General features: G+C 43.7%; 1 protein-coding gene across 1 annotated transcript in view; it reads left to right on the plus strand.

Moving 5' to 3' along the window:
- Positions 1 to 294: 294 nt before the first annotated feature.
- Positions 295 to 19252, plus strand: part of LOC126424363 (cadherin-89D) — a 253872-nt gene continuing 234914 nt past the window's right edge. Inside the window, exon 1 of the mRNA XM_050087256.1 lies at positions 295 to 586. Coding sequence (XP_049943213.1) covers positions 295 to 586 — 292 coding nt within the window. The remainder of the gene's footprint in view (positions 587 to 19252) is intronic.

A 19252-nucleotide genomic window follows, 5' to 3' on the forward strand; every position in this document is an offset into this window, starting at 1 on the left:
CGTAGCGGTCGCTCGGTTCCAGACAGTAGCGCCTAGAACCGCACGGCCACTCCGGCCGGCAATGAAATGTTGAACCAACGTTTTGGTCGCTGTTGTAGTAAGTGGCTGCATCAAAGTTTGTGACACTGCCCATGCTGTGGAGGTCACATTATACTCTAAGATGCTGAAACAATGTTTCGGCCACTGTTGCATACCCTGACGAAGGACGATTGCAATAATGGCCGAAACGTTGGTTCAGCATCTTACCGCACTACGCGGTCTACAACACAGAACAGCGTTATGGATTCCGAGATTATGTCAGAGGGAAGTACTCTATGGACAAGTAGGAGCGCGGCAGCAGCAGAGCAGAGCCCCTGGAAAGCCTATCGGATTGCAGCGGGGCGGCCGCTTTCACCCACCCGCACCAGCGCCCGCGGGCCAGCCTCCCAGCCGCCGGCTGAGTCAGGTTTCGCGCGGAAGTCCCGTGTCCCGTGGCGTATCAGCCAGAGGTTCGACGACCCGTCCTTCCCAGCTGACATTCCGCGCCGCCGCCAGCCGCTAATTGACACGCCCGCCGTCTTCTGCAGCGGGGACGAGCTCGCTGTACGTCTGTGGCGGTAGCGTCGCTTGGTGGCTCGTGGGGCTAAGAGCCGGCCGCCGGAGTGAAACTCCACCCGCACGGATGCCGAGCCACCTGTGGCCGCACTCGGAGGTCACCGGTGGCCGCTGGAAAGCGACTTCTCCAGCGCGAAAGCTGCCACCTGTAACACGCGCGGCCGAAATAAACGTTCCGTTCCAGACCGGTCTCTGGAGCAGAAGAAGGCACCATTCATGAGATTATTAAAAATTAATCGTGTCGCCCTTTAGCACTAGCGTGTAATCACAGAGATTGTTTATTTGAGAAGGTGTGTATCATACACCGAAGCAATTCTCCCGAAAAAAAAAATTGTGGTGAGTTCTATGGGACCAACCTGCGGACGTCATCGGTCCCTAGGCTTACAAAAAAATGGCTCTGAACACTATGGGACTTAAAATCTCAGGTAATCAGTCCCCTAGAACTTAGAACTACTTAAACCTAAGGACATCACATCTCCGCTTTATCGATTTCTTTTCACTCTAATGAACCTTGTTGGGGTTTTTCAGTAAACTATTCCGCAGGCAACGCAAATTTACATATCCCAATAAATGATCAGAAAAAGTCTCTTGAGTTTCTACACTAAAAACTAAATACAAGTCGACCAAGATAATTTTATGCGGAAAATAAAGGAGGAGAAAGAAAGTGAAAAGGACAGATGTCTCTGATTTTCTTGAAACATATTGCACTTAATGAGATCAACATTCATGTATGTAAATGTGTTGGAATTTTACTAACGCAGAAAAGCGAAGTAAGCCGCGCGGAATTAGTAGAACGGTCTAAGGCGCTGCAGTCATGGACTGTGCGGCTGGTCCCGGAGGTGGGTCTAGTCCTTCCTCGGGCATGGGTGGAGGAGGAGATTGGTGTTTAACGACCCATCGACAACGAGGTCATTAGAGACGGAGCGCAAGCTCAGGTGAGGGAAGGATGGGGAAGGAAATCGGCCGTGCCCTTTCAAAGGAACCATCCCGGCATTTGCCTGAAGCGATTTAGGGAAATCACGGAAAACCTAAATCAGGATGGCCGGAGACGGGATTGAACCGTCGTCCTCCCGAATGCGAGTCCAGTGTGCTAACCACTGCGCCACCTCGCTCGGTCCGGCATGGGTGTGTGTGTTTGTCCTTAGGATAATTTAGGTTAAGTAGTGTGTAAGCTTAGGGACTGAAGATCTTAGCAGTTAAGTCCCATAAGATTTCATACACATTTGAACATTTTGAACATGGACTGTGCGGATGGTCCCGGCAGAGGTTCGAGTCCTCCCTCGGGCAAGCGTGTGTGTATGTGTGTGTGTGTGTGTTTGTGTGTGTATCTGTTTGTCCTTAGGATGATTTAGGTTAAGTAGTGTGTAAGCTTAGCGACGCCTGACCTTAGCAGTTGAGTCCCATAAGATTTCACACACGTTTGAACCGTTTTTTTTTTTTTTAAAGCGAAGTAAATAGTATGAAAACCTTAAAGTTTTACAGATTTAATATGTTGGCAAGAATTTTGTTTGATAGAATACAGGAAAAGAACGTGCAGAACTCTGCGTTTACAATCATAAATTTTCGCAGTGAAGATGCATGTAGCGATGTTGACATTTGCGTGCGAGTGTTTTTCACAATCCTCTTCATGTGCTACATGTAGGGCAAATTTTGGATTAGTTGTTCTTGGTTGGTTGATTTGGGGGGCGGCAAACAAAGAGCGAGGTCACCCGTCCCATCGGATTAGGAAAGGATGTCAGCCGTGCCTTTTCAAAGGAATCATGTGGGCATTTGCCTGAAGTGATTTAGGAAAATCACCAAAAAATCTAAATCAGGATGGCCGGACGCGGATTTGAACCGAAGTCCTCCCGAATGCGAGTCCAATGTGCTAACTACTGTGCCACCTCGCTTCGTCGCAAATATTGGATTTATTTTAGAGTGCTATCATACGCCTCTAAATGTCACAGGGAAAGAACAGTTTAATTATTGGTGCCATTGTGCGGTATACCATCTGGATTTCCCCAGAGTTTCCGTAATTACTAAACATTTTTGAAACTTAGCGTTTAAACTGCGACGAAACGTGGATCAGGAGAAAACAGAAAAAGAAAAGGAAAAAAAAGAACAACAAAATGAAAGAGAAGTTCTTCAGAAGTCAGCTGCATACGGAAATTGCATTAAATAAAAGCACTCCGTCGTCAGGCCACGAGTGGCCTACCGGGACCATCCGACCGCCGTGTCATCCTCACAGGAGGATAAGGATAAGAGGGGTGTGGGGTCAGCATACCGCTCTCCCAGTTGTTATGATGTTAAATGCAAGTGAAAATTTGTGTCGGACCGGGATTCTAACCCGGATGTTTCACTTCTCTACAACGGTTGCTTTAAACGTGACGGCCATTCGTACACGGCTCCTGTCCAGACCAAATTTCTACGTGCCCTACACTAGATTTAGTGTTCTCCGTCTATCCCCATCCTCTATCTGCTCACAACTATTCAGCTGAGACTCGCAAGATCTCGGACGAGTGAGTGCATCTGCACCGAAGGTGTCATTTCGCCGTCAAAGCGCACGTCTGTACATAAGAAAGCTCAGCTAATATATAGAAACTATGAAGATAATATAAAAAAGATGGTCCTCTATCTCTTGGTGTCTTTTACTAACCTATTCGTTTCTGAATACTCTTGATTCAGACGTGTTTGTCCTGGCAACTTTTATCCTCTGCTGCTCTCTCACCGCCCTAAGGGTTCAGAAACTTCTCATTTTTGCGTCAGCATTTGATACCAGCAGGGCTGTTTTGTTGAACAAAGCTTTCTCAACTACTCGTATCTGTTTCTGGTATCTCTCTTGCTTCGCCATGTTGTGTCATCTTGCTTCGTAGGTAGCGCAATCCTCACATTTCATGTACTTACATTTCTACAAGTTTACATCACTTTTGTGCTCACTATGTATTCTATGCTACGTTGGCTCTATATTTCAAATTTCTCTGATATAAATTTCGGACAGAAAAGCTAACACGGTCGGTGAACTTTAACCACTCCTCCTGTTCTTTCATTCCCATTCTGGACTCTACTTTTAATTGATTTCATCTTATTTATTATTAACGTCGAGGCTGCGATTGCGGTTAAAAAAGGCTTGTTTGGTATTAATATTGAGACCAGCCGCAATATTAATTCGAACATCTTGTAAGTTACTATCAGTTGTTTCATTTTTAATTTGGTATACAGTTTAAATAGCTGGTGGCAACTAGCCATACAAGATCTTCCTCTAAAGGATAGTGCACGTTACACAGCGTAGCACTTCGTAGTATTTACAGAGCTACGGAGCACTTTTTACTAACTAACCATAATGATGACAACAGCGTTACAAACATTCTACTGCAGGCCGAACAATGACTATTAAGGAAACGTGTGAAACTGCAGTGACTATTGAGGCATTTTTTTTAATTATTGGTTTTCGGTACGAACCCATATAGCCATCTCAACAGCGTAATGTCAGATATGGCGAAAGTAAGAACAACACAGCACCCAATCCCCGAGCCGAGAAAAATCTGAACCGCGGCCGGAAATCGAACCTGTACACCTTCAGATAGCAATCTGCCACACTAAATGCGCAGCCGGCCGGAGTGGTCGAGCGGTTCTAGGCGCTACAGTATGGAACCGCGAGACAGCTACGGCGCAGGTTCGAATCCTGCCTCGGGCGTGGATGTGTGTGCTGTCCTTAGGTTAGTTAGGTTTAAGTAGTTCTAAGTTCTAGGGGACGGATAACCTCAGAAGTTAAGTCCCATAGTGCTCAGAGCCATTTGAAAAATTTTGAAATGCGCAGCTGCCGAGGCGGACGGCTATTGAGGTACTGTGTTGAGCTGATGAGAAGCATGGAGTTAGCGAGAGTGCGTGCATCCACCTGACGGATGTAAACAAACCGCAGGCGGTAGCAGGAAAAGTAGTGTGGTGACGTACAAAGCATGGCGCGGCAATTAGAACGTGAAAGCGGCGATGGTACAGCCAGAGTCACTGGCAGGAGTGAAAGCACCGGCTCATCCCTCCTGCGGTAACCGGCAGCTCTGTGGCGAAACACTAATTGCCGGTCCCCGCAGCAGTTTGTTTGTAATCAATGTGCCGAATAAAGAGCCTAATCCAAAGTGAGTGTGTCTTTTATTTAATTACAGTAATGGGGGCTTCTTACTTCAGCAAAGCAAAAACACGACCTACCAACTGAAGCCGGAAGAAGAATCACGCTAGCACAAATTCCACTGTGGAAACACACGACGAGTTACGTACTGCATGTATCAGAAGGGACTCCGAACAGTTCTGCTGGAACGTTTTAAATATTATGACAGTGCTCTTCGACTCTGTAGCGGACCTCATTTCCGTCGTTGCGTTCTAAGTAGTCAGCTTGCAGTCCCGTTGAGACCATCCTTGTTTAGATTACCTCTAACTTCCCTATACCGTTTTTGACCAGACTATTGCCAGTTTTGTCTTCTTTAAGGTGAACTAATAAATCTGTCCTTAATTGCCTAAGAAGGCTTGCACTGACTGACTTAAAAATCTAACAATTTAAATGCCGCACCCTTAAGTTAGAAACGTCAAACTAAAACTGAGGTGGTGAGTGAACTGAATGTAATGCCGAGAATTTTTGGTTTACTGCACATACTAGGTGCTACTAAGGCGCTTTGTTTGCACAGAACTCGCATCCAGTTCTCAGTGAATTTTTCATGTTTTTGCATAACGGAAGAATGTGGAAAGAGATTTTCAACATCGCTGTGTAAGACCGAATTAGTAGGTTCCATCAGTGAACCACACCGTTGGTGAGTTGCCAAAATGTCAGGTAAAAAATGTTTTACTACGTGACCCGCTTCCAGAGCCGGAGAACTACGACAATGACATCCAGCCTAGAGGAAGCCAGTTCGAATATCTGTGTCAAAATTGTTATCAGCCTGATTTGGCACGCAGTTTGTCACCTCCAGGATAATCACAAATAGGCTACACTAAATCACACATATAGTAATTCTCTCTCATTGAGTCAGGCTGTGTTATAGTCGACAGTGTTTCGTCCGATGGATGAGATCAAATGTTCAAATGTGTGTGAGATCTTATGGGACTTAACTGCTAAGGCCATCAGTCCCAAAGCTGACACACTACTTAACCTATATTATCCTAAGGACAAACACACACGCCCTTGCCCCAGGGAGGACTCGAACCTCCGCCTGGACCAGCCGCACAGTCCATGACTGGATGACATCATTGACGCCCGTACTTTCTTTGCGTTCGGAAGAGTGGGAGTATAGTGATCGGGTTTAAGTGTTGGAAGGGTTCCCAATGATGACGAACAGGTTAATTTTGTTTTCAGCACAATTCATTCATTCTGTACCGGACACTCCGCTCTTATATTCATAGCTCATGCACCAAAACTGTGGTTGGCATTGGGACTGGAATCCTAGTTTTAGAGTACGCTTTGACCACACCCTTGGTATCTAGCTGAGTTTCATCTGCCAGCTTCAGTGTTGTTAGGGTGACGCGCTGACTGGTAAAGTGGTTCAGGTATTGTGGTGGTAAGTTCCTGTGGGACCAAACTGCTGAGGTCATCGGTCCCTAGGCTTACCCACTACTTAATCTAACTTAAACTAACTTACCTTAAGGACAACACACACACACACCAATGCCAGAGGGAGGACTCGAACCTCCGACGGGGGAACCCGCGCGAACCGTGGCAAGGCGCCTGAGACCGCACAGCTACCCCGCGCGGCGTTCAAGTACTGCATTACGAATTAAGAAAGGGAAGAAATATTGGGGTTCAACATCTTTTCGAGGATGTACGTAATAAAATGGATCACCTGCAGTCCTGGTTTTGATGTTATTGTATTACCCTGCAACCAGTTTGGATGACTCAGTACACCACCTCCAGGCCTATATACACAAACAGTAATGATAGCATCCTCAGCTTATGAATCATGTAAATACAAAGACAGAATGAAAACAGAATAAGAATCAAGTATGTAAATCAATTTACACCCATCACTTGATACAAATCAACAGATACATCCATTGTCACATATCCAAAATAAAATTATATACAGTATTCTCTATACGTTTTACAAATGTACGACAGCAGGTTTTCTCCCTCCAAAGGAACCACCTTGGCATTTACTGAAAGTGATTTATGGGAGTAAAAATGGAACGTTCTGCTTCAAAGCCAATGACTTCGTTTGTACAGTATTTGTGCAGGTGAAGTATATCTCGCAGAAATCATTTATGAATGCACCCACTGTTGGTCTAGGTTATGAACCAGTAATATACGTCTGAATCTTCCCTAGGCTGGTAGCAGTTTTCTAGCACGGAAACATTAAGACAGTCTCTTCCGTAGCAAAACAGTTCTAAGTTTTTGTTGGGGGTAGATTACTCCGAGCAGTGGCATTACTACTTTTGTATGAAAGCAGTGTTGTGACTGACTCGAACAGTCGCAGCCCCGTTAGCATCCTGTGTTTACAGCAGCGACCTCATTGCTGAGTTTAGCTTTTTTCCTCTCCTTGGATCGAACGGAATGGAGGCCGTCTGTGTTTTTGCCAACGTGACTCCTTGCCGATTGGCCGTGTCTTGGACTGGTTTACCGTGGCAGCTTGTGATGTCCCTCCGCTCAGACGTCATTCACGAACTAGAATTCACTGACAAACACGCTGGAAAACTCCTGTTTCCAATGCGGTGATATTATTTATGATCCGTAAGTGCGTGGATTTAAAGTTAATGTTGCAAAGTTGTCTCGCGAAATGTGTCCGTTATTTTCGAAATTTAGTGATAAGTAGAGGGTGAGGGACATTACATTAATTTGTTGCAGGTAATTTTGCCACACCAGATCTCCATGATCAAGATTTCAAGCTAGAACGAAATGATGAGCCGCCACTTTCTTTTAATTTTTATTTATTTATTTATGAGTGTCGCTGCAGTTGTATGCCTCCGTAAACAAGCTGTGCCCTCTCTAGCTGTGCCAGGGTAATCAGTTCGTATCTTGGCAGTGGAAGTAACAGTCATCACCAATATTTGGTCAATAAAAGAGGGAGACGTGATGACACAAACACCCCATTGACTACGAACGCTCGAACGTACTAGTTTAAAATATCTTCTAAGTGGCCTTTACAGTGAGATTGTGCCGTACTGATGATGATCATTCGCCTTTTGGATGTGGCACTACTCACGACAGTGTCTTTAGTACGACTTGAAAATTTTTCAGCAGCAAGCTTTACTGTCATTTCCATAACTATCCGTAAAAGCACAGTCATTAGTTAATCGGTGGTTTATTGCCAGCATTGTTCGGCCTCAACATTCTGCGTAGCTCATAGCGGAAGTTTGTAAAGACGCAAAGAAACACGAAAATTACAACGTGTGGCCTTGCAGCTAGTAGGTACACGTTCTACATCTACATTTATATATACACTTCGCAAGACACAGTACAGTTCATGGCGGAGGTTCGTTGTACTGATATTATCGAATTTTGTCCCGTTACATTCGCTTAGAAAGCGAGAAGAAAATGGCGGTTAATATACTTCTGTACGCTCCCAGATCTTCTTGTCCTATTCTCTTGATCCCAGAGAGAAAGAAGATGGTGGCAACGTAATATAACTCATACTGTCTTTCTCGAGAATAGGCGCTCTGCTCTATCCAATAACGTTTCAACAGAAGTCATCGTCTTTCTTTCAATAATTCCGTTTAAATTCGTCACATTTTAATGGGTTATACCGAAGTATTATGATCCCAGAATGGCATGTCTGAATCAGTTGGACGTCGTACCTATTTGATAAGGACTCCATATGCTGAAAGAGTAGGTCTAGTCTAGAATTGGTCGTACGAACATTTTGTATGCAATTTCCTTTACAGATACACTGCACTTTCCCGGAACCCTTTCCACTGAACACTCTTCTATTCTTTTTACCAAATACTGATTTTTACCTGATCGTGCCGCTTTACCTCGCTTCATAGCTTTACCAGAAGATGTTGAAACAATATTCGCTACTAATCCTGTCATCGAAAACTACCAGGGTCTTCGTTGTAGGTATTATCTTACGTTTATTAGCTTTTAAAGAGAGGTTCCACCCGTTACACGAAGAGAATATTGTGTCCAAGTCTTTCTGCATTTCTTCCCGATAGTATTAAAAAAAAAACAATAAAAAGGTTCAAATGTGGGACTTAACATCTGAGGTCATCAGTCCCCTAGAACGTAGAACTACTTAAACCTACCTAACCGAAGGACGACATACACATCCATGCCCGAGGCAGGATTCGAACCTGCGACCGTAGCGGTCGCGAGGTTACAGACTGAAGCGCCTAGAACCGATAGTCCAATGATGTTACTTTCATTGTAGATAACATGTCGTTGATGAACCTGTATGATAAATAGTTTATTAATAAGGAGGAAAATGAGAGTTCTTATAGCGCTTCCTTACGGGACACAAGGTGTTAATTTCGTTTCTGCTGAATATTCGCTGTCCGCTATAACGTACACAGCTCTAGCACTGAAATAGTCATCCTCACAATGTCACATCTGCGAAGATACTCCGTCTGTCGTGTCTGGGTTAGTAACAGACGACGAGGTGCAGTGTCGAAAGCCTTCCTGTGTTGAGATGAAAAGCAAGGTTTAGCACTACGCGAGGCGTGGCGCTCCTATTGGAAGCGTTTCTCTCGTCGCCAGCGCGGGCTGCACTCTCGTCAGTTTCTTTTGACATCTGTAGTGAACACCGTGGCCTTCGCGGTTGGTCGACTTCGGGAACGTGTTCCAGCAATGCGTTACTAGGAGGAAACTGCTCAGAAATCCTCTCTCCAGGACGGTCGAGTCGTAAATGGGAGGAAAACTGGGAGTTAACTTTGATCTTGGAGCCTCACTGGACCACCTGATTTCTTTTTCTTGCCATTTAAAGATTCTTCGGTAGTAACGTGTATCTCCTTGCCCGGGCGAAATCCTTTTACAGCAAGTGAAACTATCCACTGGCAGCTATAATTTACTTGCTTGCTCGAACTTCACGTTAATTATTCAACACCTCTGTATCTTATATTGGGCCGCGATTATTTGTCAAATTCGGAGCTATATGGTTTTTCCCGATGCATGATGTGAAAATACTTGCGGTTTCAAGGGCACTGGAACAGGTGACACATATTCGGGTTACGAAATTCCTCATCTCGCCATACCTCCCGTCTGCACTTGAATGTATTGTCCCAGCAGAGAAACCTGTCCTACATTCCATGCCTACTTCCTTTGCCTGCAACTTCAAGCTATTTGTAAACAAGAAAAAATGGCAACCTTGGTCATAAGCAGTTTGAAATCATTTATTATAGTAAATCGTCTTCAGTCACTGTGTGACCACTTCAGTTCTATAAAAGTATGAGACATAAAATCAGACATGAAGTCCATTTTATATACCATAAGCATGAGTCACATCGAGTACATTATAATTATGACGTGTAGTACATACCAGATGTTAAAGTCATAGGACTCATGTAATAAAAGCATACATTACAACTTAAGCATGGCGTCAGTACTGAAGAACATAGCAGCTGACGAACAAATTTTGAACTGATCTTACAGATTACAATCAGATGCAGCAGAGCTTTGTACATGACGTAGGCATCACAGTGCCCTCTTTATTCAAATAACCCGTTACACGAGATATATTTTATGTAAAAAAAGAGTAACATGCTAAACTCGATGTGTTAAGATTCTCCTCTAATAATTTTCGTTTGCATCTTGTCCTGCATGTTTCATAGCATCAAACTTCATGATTATTCCTCCCACTGATGGGTTCGTTATGTATAATAATGGGCATTTACGGTATTTTTCTATGAAGCGTACTGCAGTCGCTCACTGCACTCGTTTGGTTTAGAAGTCGTCATTTACAAGTGAAGCAAAAATGAATATCAATATAAAATCGTGGTGTGCAAACTGTTATTACTTGTTGAATTTCTTCTATAATTAATTGTACTACAGTCGTTTAAACTCTGTTATTGTCTGTTGATGGTTTTGTTCATGATACGTCATTGGCCGTAATTTCTCTTATTGCCTTATTTTTATGTCATTTGTATTCTTTATTTCTCGGGTTACAAAAACTGTGTTTTTAATTTTTAATTGTTTTCTAGTTACTTTATATAAAATCTTTGACCCTTTTTTTAATAAAATGTATTCTGTGTTCAGAGTCATTTGAATAAAGGGAGCTCTGTGATTGGCTGCGTCATGGCTCTGAGCACTATGGGACTTAACATCTGAGGTCATCAGTCCCCTAGAACTTAGAACTACTTAAACCTAACTAACCTAAGGGCATCACACACATCCATGCCCGAGGCAGGATTCGAACTTGCGACCGTAGCGGTCGCGCGGTTCCAGACTGAAGCGCCTAGAACCGCTCGGTCACTCCTGCCGGCTGGCTGCGTCATGTACCGAGCTTTGCTGCATGTGGCTAATCTGCAAGCTCAGTTCAAAATTTGTTCGTTAGCTGCTACGTTCTTGTATACTGACGCCATGTTGAAGTTGTAATATGTGTTTTTATTACATGAGTCTTCAAGACCTTAATATCTGGTATGTACTATACATCATAATTATAATGTGCTCGATGCAACTTTTGCTTATATTATATAATATGGTCTGCGTGTCTGATTTTATGTCATACATTTTTTAGCACCGAGGGTGACTGAAATAGAGTTGGTGTAACAAATGATTTCAAGGATCTTACGACCGAGACTGCCATTTTTCCTGTTTACAACAATAATATTGCGATCATTGAGGACATCGTTCTCAATGGAATCGAACCTCATCAAGATATTTTGTGATGGGTATTAGGGGAAACCAAACCTGTGGCAAATGCAGTAGATAAAGAAGACTGCTGAATTACTATTGCGGCAAATATAAAATTCCTTTTTTTTTTTTCTTTTTTGGTAGTGACTTCTCTATTTTGCTACGAGGATATGTGTCATTGATGGGAGGAGCAGCTAGAAGTAATGATTGATAAGGAACCGAGATGAATACATGTGCGCGGCCTTCGTGTAGCTCCTTCCAGCCTCTGAGGTGAGAAAAAAAATTCTTAACATGCCTCCGGTAAGGTCAGTGTCATCTGACGCATGGATTACTCCAACAAATAGCAGTCCTAGCAGTGTGCAAAGTTTGTAGCACACACAACATTACACATTCTGGAAGGATCTCCTAACAAGAGGTCACAAATGATAATTTATGTGAACATATAATTTTTATTTATCTTTCCGGCCTTTTTTTTTTTTTTTTTACAGAAAACTGGAACGAAATACCTGCTGGTTAGCTTTAGTTAACTAAGCAAAAGCCTCTCATTTTTATGTTTTTAAATTTTCTGTTGTGTCTGCTCCTTTGACCGTTTTCACTAATTCTTTAATTTCTTTTTTGATGAATTTTAATTTGCTGTTTATTAATCCAACTATCGACTGGCTCCACATTACGACTCTATGCTTAATACTAACAAAAACTCCAATAAAAATTACAAAACGGTCTTATGTTCAGCTCTGGAATCTCGAGAATATGGTAGAACATAGAATGAGTTCGTTTCTTTGTGTAAAGTGCTTGAAATATACGTTTATTTTGGATCAGACTGTAATGCAGTAGCCCAAACCGTCGTACCGTATGTTGGGGAAACTACTGGAGGTAGTCATGCCACACCGAACGAAGCCGGGAAACAGAAGCCACTTTTCGAAGACTCTCGTCCGTTCCTCGCTGCAGAACCTGTATGAGGTTATCCGGTCTCACTGGATTTTCTCCACTCTAGGACACCAGCATCTTGGCGACAAATCAGATCACTCTGGAAATTCACCCACTTGTTTGGTTTTTTAACTGATCATCTTTCTTCAGACAGCCACTTTCGATGTTTTATGGATTTCTACACTCAACATTCAATAACCATTCAAATTATCATAAAAATTATAACAGCTAAAAAAGTCAAGAATGCTGAGATCTTTCCAATATCCGCATAGCTGTGTTCTGGTGCTTTATTCACAACTGCCGGTTTCACGTCAGTAAAGACGCAGCTTCAGGTTTGTAATGGTTATATTTTCACAATGCAGGTTAACAATTACAGAGTCCCAGCATTCGGGAAGCTATCCACGTTAAGAGGCAAACAACATTGGTGGTTAGTCCTAATAAAATCGAGTACAACCAAAATATGTTTGTCAAAAATATGCAAAGCATGACTGTTGAAGGAAGCAGGTCAGATAGCACTCCGTAGGATAAGTTGCAGGATTGGTAGACATTAGCTGTATGAAACCAATGTAATAGCTGGCTGCTTTCAGAACATCAGCCTGTTAGCAGTACGGCAGATGCACGTACATCATCGTGTTACTTGCAACAGTTGTATACCTGTAATATATCCCACATTTTCAGCTTAAGTTTTTGAAAACCAATGACGTAAAATAAGAAGCAACAGAGACTCCTTAGGAAGGAATATGAAACGAGCTTTTCGTACGGGCCCTGAAGGTCCAAGAGATGTTGTCAGACCGCCGTATCATCTTCTGCCACGCGGCGTCGTGCGGGTGCAGTAAGGAGGGGCGTGTGGCCAGCACACGGCCCTCCTGGCCGTATTCCCGGCTTTCCAGATCATGGAGCCACTACTTCTCAATCAGGTAGCTCCTCAATGTGCAGCTGGGGACGGAGTACATCATGTACCAGTCGTCCCACCAAGAAGAAGTCCCTGGCAGTGTCAAGAATCGAACCCGGGTCCTCTGCATGGCAGACATCTATGCTGACCACGCAGTTATGGAGACAGATGTCAGAACGAATATGTTGACCATAAAATGACGATAGTCAGTTATAGTCTAATGATGGTCGTTTAAGATGAAAACCGGTTAATTAAATAAATTAATACTGAAGATAATGCACAATTCCGTGCTTTATATTTATAAATATGAAGTTATTCTACCAAGCAGCGACGAAAGAATCAGTTAACCAATTAATATGAAAATGACGGGTTCGTAATGTATGTGAGGAACGGCGAAAACAGATTTCCCAACATAATAAACACTGGAAATCGATAGAGAACACAGGAAAGAGTCGGAAAAGCAAATAACATGGAAATGTGTACAACTTTTATTGCCACTGTAAGCGTTAAGGGAAAAAATACTTTCTCCTTGTGTGCGATCTGGAATAACAATCTTTCTGACCTGACGAGATGAACTAGGACGGGGTCAGCCATTTTCTCAGCTACGGAATCATCCCAGCATTCGTATAGATCTATTTAGGACACTCGCGGAAAAATTTGCTGTGGTCGAGCGGTTCTAGGCGCTTCAGTCCGGAACCACGCGGCTGCTACGGTCGCAGGTTCGAATCCTGCCTCGGGCATGGATGCGTGTGATGTCCTTATGTTAATTAAGTTTAAGTAGTTCTAAGTCTAGGGGACTGATGACCTCAGATGTTAAGTCCCATAGTGCTTAGAGCCATTTGAACCATTTTGAAAACTTGATTTTGAATAACGGGATGGAGGTATGAACTTCGCTTTTTGAGTATTTTAGTGACGACGTTCCTTGCTCGTTCCCTACTAAAACTTAGCGGTATTTAAGAATTATGTCACGACTGATCCTGTCACATGCAGTTATGATATCAGAAACTTTTCTTTCCAAGTGTCTCACAGATACCACAGGCCTCTCGCGACTATATGCCGACAATCGAAAGCGTGTAGCTTCGATAATGTCGAGCAACGTCAACCTCATGTGCTACTGGTTTAGGTAGTTGCAGTAGAGACGAGACTAAGCTGCACTGGTCAACAGCAGGAGCTGAACCACTCTCTGCCGTCTAGCTCCATTTGCAGCCTACACACCACGTAGCCAAAGTGAGAGCGATAATAGCACACTGTGACGTCACAAAAGCTGTGTGGAATGGTGTTGTCTGCAGTGACTCCCAGAATTGTAGAGGACTGTGTGGAAGATCATCCAAATAACGAGCACTAGATCCAATGTGGTTACAAAGATTTGATTAATATCTAGATAAAATTTCGGAGTCTCAGTTGAGCAATATCGACAGTTTATTAACGCATCTAGCTATTTGACAACTTTCATTATCTAATCAAAAGACACAATCCTTCACAGAGAAGACGGTAATCATGGAACGTTGTACGCGATTCACGAGGACAGATTTGTAAGTAAACCGCTCAAGAGTGCCTCCCACACTGGTTAATGGTAGCAGAAAACGTTACCCAGATAAAATGCTGCCATTTCTCCGTGTGTTCATTTTTCAGATTAGTGACACGTTCTTTGATTTACAGTAAGTAAGACTGCGCAGAAATTACGATACTGGAGATGTGTTATAGAAAATGTGTTTAGATTCCTGTCCAGTCGCTTTGAGTAAAGTTTTCTGCTGTCCATTAAATCATTACTGGTCAGTGATGATATAGTATCTTAAGAAGTTCTTTGACGCTTTCTCCTCTCAGCCTTAATCTCGCCGTGTCCCTAATGACATCTGGCTTCATGGCACCACTTGCGTCGCATCCCCCTTCCATCGTTATTCTTACCTTCGTTCCATCCAGTTTCTCCGAGGTGAAAATCATGTTCACTGTATATTTTAGCAGAGACGCATCTGTATGAACCGAGATCTGCTGCGCAGCAGCATGCCAGTTGGTCTTCATTCATCTTCGTGATCGACAATCAATGCGAACGTCACTAACACACTTGTTAGCTCCATTACTTCAGACTTGCATTTCACATACAGATCAAGAGTCCGAGAATTTGATAGTTTGAGAAACACTTCCTCCTTCCTCCCCCTACTTTCTCATTGGTACGAAAGCCTTTCATTATTACTGTTTCCAATTTAACACCTTACTATGTGGCTGTGTGGCGCAATGGGGAAGCGACAATCTACACACTGTAAGGTCATTGGTTCGATTTCTTATCGGCGCTAGATTATTATTCCTTTCGCTTTTTGCTACTTTGACCTCTGGCAATGATTTGTTTCGGTGAAAAACGCCAAACTGCCCCGAGTTTTGGAGTTCAAGTTGAGCAGCACGATCACCTGCACTGATTGGTAATGTCAGTTCAAACGTCGGATGAAGGCAAGGGTACACAGTCTCCGATAAGATCATGCCTATTAAATCACAGTTGTGTTCCAATCAACCTTACGGTTGAAAAAAACTTCGCTGCTTAATTCAGCATCGCACATCGCTTGGAATGCTCGGCATAGGAGTTCACAACTATAGTTTGAGTCACAATCTATCGGTCGAGTTTAGGTGTGTTCTGCGTACCTACATCACGCATTTCTGACAGCCGATGGGCGTTCAGTAGAGTTCTGAGTACTCTGCTGTGAATGTCGTACCCAATGTGGTCGTAGAAAATTATTTACTGACTTTTGCGAGTTATCTTGGCTGACTCTTGCACAAGCCAGTGAGAGACACAATTTGAAGCATACAAGTTACATCAAGCGCAAGGAAAGGGTATGCGCATAGCGCAACTGTCGCTTGGAAACGGCAACAATGGAAATGAGCGTTTGGCGTCATTGGCCGGGAGACCCCTTACGGGGCAGGTCCGGCCGCCTTGGTGCAGGTCTTATTACATTCGACGCCACATTGGGCGACCTGCGCGTCGGATGGGGATGAAATGATGATGAAGACAACGCAACACCCAGTCTCTGAGCGGAGAAAACCCCCGACCCAGCCGGGAATCGAACCGGGCCCGTAGGACGGCAATTCGTAACGGTGACCACTCAGCTATCTGGGCGGACATGGCAACAATGAAATCCTCCGTCTGTTTCTCGGCCTGTGCGAACCGCCATCGTTCACGGAGCGGACTGTGTGAGGTGATCAAAACAATGTAACTCGGTATCTAGTAACTAGTTTGCAACTCGAGTGGACCTTTAATTCACCAGTTGTACAGTCGCACATTATACGACTACAGCATTAGCGTGACCTGTGTAAATGAACAAACTGCTGTGACGGTTCGAAACTGACTTTAAGCGATGCTATTACAGCTTTAGAACTTTCAGTACGAACTCTGAATAAACTCTTTCGCTCGTGTCGTAGGGGTCGTGGTCGCACTGATACCTGTGGTTTTCTCAATAAAAATTAAATTAAATCTCGCTGATATCCGTAATTAAGGAAATAAATTTGGTAGTTTGGATATATAGTGTGCAAAGAATGTCACCCGCCGACATGATTAGGAAAATCAAATTAACACCATTGTTAAATCAGTTTCACAAATATAAGAGAGGACTGGTTAAGACCGACGTAATTGTTGTCGTAACTGTCGAAACCCCGATCTAAATATGACTCGAAACCCCCTATAGTGTTTGAAGAACAAAAACTGTTCGTATCAGCTTTTGAAATTTGGAGTTCCTCTGAAAAACGTATAAGTTCACAGATCTAAAAGCTTGAAAAATAGAACCTTGACCATGTAAGATTCACAGTGCAAGGCCTAAACTTGTTCGTAGATGAGGCGGATCCCAACAACATGATCTGCGAAATCATTCAAACTGTAGACCGGGTATACACGCGAAAATCCACTAGTCCAACTGAGTGCCTGATTCGCACTGTCCTGCCGGAGTTCCAGTACAGCACTCGTGGCTGCCGCATCGCGGTCGCGAAGTGGGGTCGAGACAGTGCCAGATAAGTTTTACAGTCTGACGATAATTTATGGATTTGTAGTTTTAGCTTGACGATGTCCACTATGGACAAACGATAGATACTGTTATTCCGAAGAAGGTTGGGTTATCCCGACTGAAACCTAGGTAAATTCTAGGTAAGCGGTGCAACTGAGGCTGTTCATTATTAAAATTAAAATTAAGAATTGATATACTTACAGCATATTGCACTGAGGTGTACAGAAGTCAGTGAATATCTTCTATTATGGGGTAGACCTCCTTTTGCCCAGTATAGTGCAGCAGCTCGACGAGGCAGGGACTCCAAAAGTCTTTGGAAGTCCCCTGCAAAAATATTGAGCCATGCTGTCTCTATAGCCGTATTTAATTGCGAAAGTGTTGCTGGTTCAGGATGTTGTATACTGACTGACTTCCGACTAAGTCCCATAAAAGTTCGATGGCATTCATGACGGGCGATGTGGGTGGCCAAATCATTCACTCGAGTTGTCTAGAATGTTCTTCAAATCAGACGCCAAGAATGACATCGTTGCTTGGGAACAAAGTCCATGAATTGCAGCAAATGGTCTCCAACTACCCGAACATAACCATTTCCACTCAGTGCCTTGTTGACAGCTTGGCTTCGTGGGGTCTGTGCCACACTGGAACCCTACCATCAGCTCTTACCAACTGATAGTTGGACTCATCAGACCAGACCACCGTTTTCCAGTCATCTGTGGTCCAACAACTATGGTCACGAGCCCAAGAAGGCGCCGCAGGCGATGTCGTGCTATTCGCGAAGGCACTCGCCTCGGTCGTCTCCTGCCATAGCTCATTAACGCCACATTTCGCCAGATTGTCCTAAGGGATACGTCTGTAGTAAGTCCCACACTGATTTCTGCGGTTATTCCATGCAGTATTGCTTCTCTGTTAACACTGACAACTCTACGAAAACGTCGTTACTCGGTCATAAAGTGAAGTCCGTCGGTCAGTGCGTTGTCCGTGGTGAGAGATAATGCCTGAAATTTGCTATTCTCTTGACGCTGTGGATCTCGGACTATTCAATTCCCTAACGATTTTAGAATGTCCGACGCGTCTAACTCCAACTATCATTCCACGTGCAAAGTCTGTTAATTTCCGTCGTGCGGCCGATTCACGTCGCAAAGCTTTTCGCATGAATCACCTGAGTACAGCTGACAGCTCTGCCAATGAAATGCACTTTTATACCTTGTGTACGTCACATTACCACCATCTGTTATTTACATATCCATGACTTTTGTCACCTCAGTATGAAACGAAATGAAATGTTCGTATGGCATTGCTGGCCGGGAATGTATATTCTGTATAGAAGTATTAGGTGGAAGTAACACGTTATGGTGTCCCTAATAATAGTTTCGTATGACCATACAAGACAAACGTGAAGTGCACATCCAGTATGGAAAATGTGCATCCCTCATGCTGGTTTGTCACTGTGCTATATTTGTAGATGTAAAAGGTTCTGTGAAAATGTAGCGCATGTGCTGCTTACACGGAACACAAGACTGTAGTACTGCTGCAGTGACTGAGATCGTAATTAGCTCATCCTCAAGAAAGATGCTGGAGGCGTGCTGCTAGAAACGTAAAAGTGCACATAACCGATAAGTAAAGAGCAAAGAGAGAAACCCAGTGAACGTAAACGGCAATCGTTGGAAGAAAGGCAACGTTACGCTAGGCGAGTTCTATTGAATGAATGAAAGCCGGCCTCTGTGGCCGAACGGTTCTAGGCGCTTCAGTCCAGAACCGCGCTGCTGCTAGGTCGTAGGTTCGAATGCTGCTACGGCCATGGATGTGTGTGATGTCCTTAGGTTAGTTAGGTTTAAGTAGTTCTAAGTCTAGGGGACTGATGACCTCAGATGTTCAGTCCCATAGTGTTTGGAGCCATCTGAACCATTTTTTGAATGAATGAAAGTAGCACACGAAACGAACTGTGGAAACATTTAACTGCCTGTTTCACACATGTTGGACGGGAAAAGTAAGATATAATAAGTATGGAGATACTGAGGAAGCATTTTTTCCAGGCTCTATACGTCAACGGAATATGCCTTGGAGTGGCGAAATCGGCAGCATATGCCTACGTCACAGGCATATCCGTGAGGTTCTGTG

This window comes from Schistocerca serialis, chromosome 1 (genome assembly GCF_023864345.2).
Source record: "Schistocerca serialis cubense isolate TAMUIC-IGC-003099 chromosome 1, iqSchSeri2.2, whole genome shotgun sequence".
Lineage (NCBI taxonomy): Eukaryota > Metazoa > Arthropoda > Insecta > Orthoptera > Acrididae > Schistocerca > Schistocerca serialis.